The 6,058-nt window shown below is 36.5% G+C and overlaps 1 protein-coding gene across 1 annotated transcript; it reads right to left on the bottom strand.

Annotated features, from left to right (window-relative positions):
- On the bottom strand, positions 1 to 1,688 carry LOC122290732 (3-ketoacyl-CoA synthase 12-like). Its single transcript, XM_043098342.1, has one exon. The coding sequence runs from the start codon at positions 1,648 to 1,650 to the stop codon at positions 253 to 255; it is 1,398 nt and encodes a 465-aa protein (XP_042954276.1). The 5' UTR covers positions 1,651 to 1,688; the 3' UTR covers positions 1 to 252.
- Positions 1,689 to 6,058: the final 4,370 nt, after the last annotated feature.

Below are 6,058 nucleotides of genomic sequence, written 5' to 3'. Positions count from 1 at the left end.
TGCAAGATCAAACAAATTAAAGGAGTGATTATATTTCAAACTATCGGTACGTAGCAGTACATATCGGAAAACGGGAAAAGTCCAGGATTTCGACAATAAGAAACTTCTTATTCTCGCACCAAAACAGCCTTTATTTTTATGGTGCTCAGAAAAATAATTGAAAATACAACATGCAAGATTATGAAATATTGGACGGTGAACACAACCAAATTATATTAGTGATAAATGTTTTTAGGCTGCGCGCATTTTTGCTTAATCTATATAGTCAGGGACTTTGAAGGTGCTTGGATCCTCCTCGTTGATCCAACCATACTTCTCCATATAAGGGTTGTCCGAACACTTAACTGGGTACCTATCAATACAGTCCTTCCATACATTTCCGTCGCCCAAATCCCTCAATACCTCCCACAGACAGCTATTGCATTTGAAGCCTGCACCAAAGCTTACCATGAATACCTTATCACCCTTTTTGAGCCTTTTCTTGGCCTCCATGTACCCCAACACATACCAAATGCTGCTCGCCGATGTGTTCCCAAACCGATGCAGTGTCATCCTGGCCGGCTCTACATCATACTCGCTAAGATTAAGACTCGTCCCAATGCCATCTATGACAGCCTTCCCACCTGTGTGCACGCAAAAATGGTCGACACCAGTCTTAAAGTTCACCATCGTTTTTGCTGCCCCAGTAGTCTTTTTAGAGCAGCTTCGATTCATTTTTCGAGCAAGGGTCAGAACAATAAATCTAACCAGTTCCCTCACTGGCAAGATCTTGGGTGATATCTGTCTCAGGTTATCAGCAAGAGCACGGGTTGCAGCTTTTGGGAGAGTCTTGCCAAGGTGTATTCCCACCCTACCTTGTTCATCTTCCTTTTGCATGCAACAACCGTAAGACTCATCTCTAGCCCCATGGTGTGTTCTAACTAGGCACTTTAATCTGAACATGGCTCGGTTTTTCATTGCCCTTTTGTTAGTCAAAAGGATTGCGGACCCACCAGAGCGGAACAAACAGTTTGTAAGAATCATTGATTTATCATTACCTGAATACCAGTTTGGACTCAAAGATTCAGAAGTCACAACAAGTGCAAACAAATTCTTGTAGGACTTGAAGAGGTTTTTGACTATGTCGACTGAAATAAGGCTGGCACTGCAACCCATTGCAGTGAGATTAAACACCTTGATGTCATCCCTCATTTTGTACCGGTTGATAATCCTAGCACTTAAAGAGGGAACCGAGGAGAGCATGGCCACGTTAACGACAAGTACATCGATTTCCGAGGGAGAAACGCCTGATCTGGACAGGAGATTTGCAATGCAGTGCTCGAAAAACTCCTCCATTTCCGAGATCCCATCCAACAGTGTGGGATTGTCTTCCCTGCCGGAGAACATGATCCTTGGTGCGTAGGTTTGCTCGCCAAGGCCAGCGCTCACAATGGCTCTTAGGAGGAACTTGTACTCAGGGAGACCAAGATTCTTTGTCCTCTTGATGACCTCCCCACAGAACTTCGTGCTTACCATTCTGTCGTCAGTAGGTTTATAGCATTCGTAGTCCAAAATATAACATTCTTGATCTCTTTTTGCACCAACCCACTTCCAGACTATTAATAGGAAGTACAAGGTGGCAAGAGCATAAAGTGAAAGGAGAAACTCCATGAGAGAGAGAGAGAAGTTCGACGTATTAGATGTGGGAACCCAAATGGAAGTCTTATATAAGAAGTGGAGTGGGACTGATCGAGATGTACGAGTTGGAGGTGCGAAAAATACTTTAATTATGACTCGTTTCAACGCTCAACTGCCCAACAAACTGATTTGTAAGGCTACTTAAATTCCGTGCAACACTATTGGTTGAAAATCAACCAGCTTGCACCTACAATTAAGTACTATTAATTTCTCCCTCGTGATCCAGTTGATCTGTTTACTCAACCTAAAGATCAACCAACGCGCCCCCCGTGATCATGATCCCTTGTACTACGTACTTACGTCCACTACTATATATATACAACAAAGTTTTTTACATCAAGCAATCAGCTTTATACGTGCGCAGTTATTAGACAACCAACTAAGATATTCCGTTTCTAATGATCAGAAGGTCTGTTAATACAAAACGCTTATTACTGCTATTAATTAACTTGTTCCATGCATGCATGCAAGCCGGCGATTGATTATGTTGGGAATATTTTCCAAAATTGTTCTTTGGTTAATTACTGTCAGCACATCAAAATCGTCCATTGAATTCCATACCAGTAGTAACATATATACCTGATACCAAACCAACAAGTATTCATCCACCAGTGATCTCCAATTCGGTTAAGTAAATGAATTTTAACAATAATTCATTTATCATTGAAAAAGTTATGGCTTATGCAAGTTCTGTAAATTTATTTTTTTAAAAATAAGCTTTACTTGTTTATTATTACAAATTAATTTTTTTATGTAAAATTCAGTTTTAATTATTATTATTTTTTTTAAAAATATACTATATTTGTTTGTTTATTTATTTATTTTAGGAAAAGAGAATTGTATCTCCAAGTCTTTATTGATCAACCCTCACTTATGGCGAAAGAAAACCGTAGTTATAACTCGAGGCCTAGGGGCTACAAGTCTTAAAATAAAACCAAAACCCAAACCTAAAATAAAAACCATATAAACTCTAATCATAGTACAATTGCCACTAAGAATGTAAGAGAAAAAAAAAAAGGCAAAGCAACAACCTACAAGAAAAATACATGCACAAACATAGAGTAAGAAAAAAATTAACCAAGTATCGACGAGTTTTCCCTATATAGGGAAGACCCCCTCTGATAAAGAAAACCTATATTGGTAGCAAGCAACTTAGATAAAGAAAACCATGAGCCGGTTTGATCATTAGCACCCATTTTAGCAAAACCATTAGCAACCGAATTATTTTCTCTAAAGCAGTGAACGAGAGAGACATCAAACCCAGTTAGCTGACTTTGAATTTCATCCCAATAATATTCCATGTACCATGGGCCACATCTCTAATTCCTCAACTAGTTGAGTACTAACATGGAGTCAAGTTTAATCTTCACAAATAATAGACGTAACAAACCAATGTGCCAAAGCCCATGAAGTAAACCCATCAACTTTGCATAATTGTTAAAATTATGCCCTGTGACTACAGCAAACCCGCAAACCAGATCACCTTTGTCATACCAAATAATGCCTCCCGTATCCAAAGGACCTGGATTACCTAGAGAACAACAATCCACGTTCAACTTGATCCAACCTTGCTTAGGATGCTTCCGCGTGATTGGAATAACAAACTCCTTCCTCATGAAATGTAATGGCATATTAAAATATTGTAAAGTACCTTCATCACGTTGGGTGAGGAAATTAACATCCTTAAGTCTTAACGCAATCCAAGATATCCAATATTTTATGGAACACCAAACCTGTTGAACCGATTCCATCTTGGCCTTACAACGACGCCCCCATAATCACCAAGTAATGATAGCCGGAAGGATACCCAGCAATTGATCAGGGCGATCAGAATTTTTTGCTCACCTATACCAACATTCCACCCTCTATCTCCATGAGCAACCTTTCATCCAAGGAATTCCAAGAACCATCGAATAGATACGCCAAATTTTTTCAGCAAAGTCACCTCTCGCTAGAATATGATTAAGATCTCCATAACCATAAGTTAAGCAACAATCGCATCTGGAAGCAATAGGAATACCAATTATGCAGATTCTGTCATCTACTGGAAGACATTCATGTGTGGCCTTCCACATAGTAATCGACATTTTTTTGAGAAGAGTAGAATGCCAGACCCATTTTGCCCAAGGAAAATATGGACCCATTGTGGGAATACAATTCTAGGCATTTTTAGTAGAGAAATTCTCGTCAGCATTCAGGAGCCATATCAGCATATCCTTCCCATTTTTAATATGACCCAATTGCAAAATAATTTCCTCAGCTTTTTGATGTCCAACCAACAGAGTAAAAAGTTCCATATTCCAATCCAGCCCAGTTTTACAATTTTCCAATTTAAGATTTGGCAAATTAGAAGTCTGAATATTATCTCAAAGTGGAGCATCAGCGGCCCAATTATCATTCCAGAAATGAAGTTTTCCCTCCTAAACTTTCCATTTAGAACTAGCTTGCACTAAAGGAATACTTTGCAAGATCATTTTCCAAAAAATAGACACTTTCTTTGGATCCACCATAGAAATATGTCTATTATCAACATATTTAGCATGAAAAAAATTGGACCAAAGAGATGTACCTTTCAATAGGTTCCAAGCTAACTTCTTGTAAAGAGATGTCTGCACATCTTGAAGGCTATGAATTCCCACCCCACCTTCCGAGACAGCCTTACAAAGATCTGTCCATGAGCACTATTTTTTCTTTGCTTTACCATCTTTAACACCCCAGAAAAAAGGTGCTGATGATTCTTTGAAGTTTCTCAAGCATAGCTTTAGGCATCCTTAAGATTGAAAGGCTATGCACATGAATACTTTGAAGAACATGTATAATGAGAATCAACCGCGCCCCACTGGATAACAATCTGGCTTGCCATCCCTCCAATCTGGACTGAACTTTAACAATCAAATCATCAAAAAGAGCTATCTTCAGTCTTCCTGAAATAATAGGAATTCCCAAATATTTAAAAGGAAAACATCATTCCATAAAGCCAATAAAACGAAGGAGTGCCCGACGTCTAGAAGCTAAAACTTGCGAAGAGAAAAATATAGAGGATTTGTTTTTGCTTACTACGTGCCCCGATTACTGTTCATACGTTCTCAACACATCAATAATAGTTTTCAATGAAACCTTGCCCCTATTACAAAATAACACCATATCATTAGCGTATAGCAAATGAGAAATAATAATAGGGGTACCCCTCAGATGGTAAAATGGAATGATCTTGCCCATATCAACCTATTTTTTTTTTATCATCCTTAAGAAAATAATTTCCTTTACTAAAATGAATAAATAAGATAAGATGAGGCCACCTTATGAAATATCATTTCAAATGATAAATATAAATTTTTATGTCAAACCTGTAACCGAAAACGATCTATATACCACACTAGTTTAGGTGTAGACCTGACTCTCCAGATCTTTGTAAAACTTTTTAATTCCATGAATATGATATATATCTATCTAGTGTGATGTATAAAATATAAGAAAAATATAGAATGTTAGATTATTTGTATTGATTGGTCATGTCATATAGCGCCAATACTTCTTCTCCAAATACTGTCAATATTGCTTCTTCTCCCAAAAAAGAAGTCTACAGTCTTTAGCACATGATTTTGAGTCTCGCGTGTCTGTCATTTCACCACCAAGACATCTTAAAAGTAACTCTTATTACATGAATATGAAATCCATCTAGGGTGATGTATGGGATGATGATCTTATCGATCAGATTTTTCGGAAAAAATAAATAAAAGCCTAGCTAGAGGCTAGATCTTTTTATTATATAATGAAGTTTATGAAAATATTTTATTCCGTGTAGTAGTACCATGGCATCCATGCATTCCAAAGACATCACTGGCATTAATTGGTGGGTAGTGATAGGGTTACAATCTTATTATGATCTATCTACTACTCAAATATATTTTAAGTTTTTTTATTTTTATTTTATTTTCTTTTAAGTATTTTTTTAACATTTTTAATCATTAAGAAAAAAATTAAAAAATTATAACTTTATTAATACTCACTTTCTTAATTATTAAGTAAAATAAAAAATAAAAAATAATTATATATAAAAATAATAATAAATAAATTATAATAGAGAAGTAACTCTATCATTTGTGCGCTTATAGCAGTGTCGAGGTACGTAGAGCAGTGTCGAGTGTACGTACCAACTCCTTGAGAACCTGGACAGAAAATATCTTTCCCAGTTTTCTTGATACATGTTACAGCCACCGACATTTTCACCACGAATGCTTACCAAGACGTCAATAAACATTTAAAAAAAATAAAAATTATTAAATTATTAAAAATTATTTACTTAATTATTTAATAAATAAAAGTAAAAAAAAAAAAACAAATCAATAGAAATTTTCGGGCCATCATATTAATAACTAAA

The sequence above is a fragment of the Carya illinoinensis genome, chromosome 13 (genome assembly GCF_018687715.1).
Source record: "Carya illinoinensis cultivar Pawnee chromosome 13, C.illinoinensisPawnee_v1, whole genome shotgun sequence".
In the NCBI taxonomy this organism is placed as follows: Eukaryota; Viridiplantae; Streptophyta; class Magnoliopsida; order Fagales; family Juglandaceae; genus Carya; species Carya illinoinensis.
Note: the sequence above shows the minus strand (reverse complement) of the source record. Positions and strands in the feature narration are given on the sequence as shown.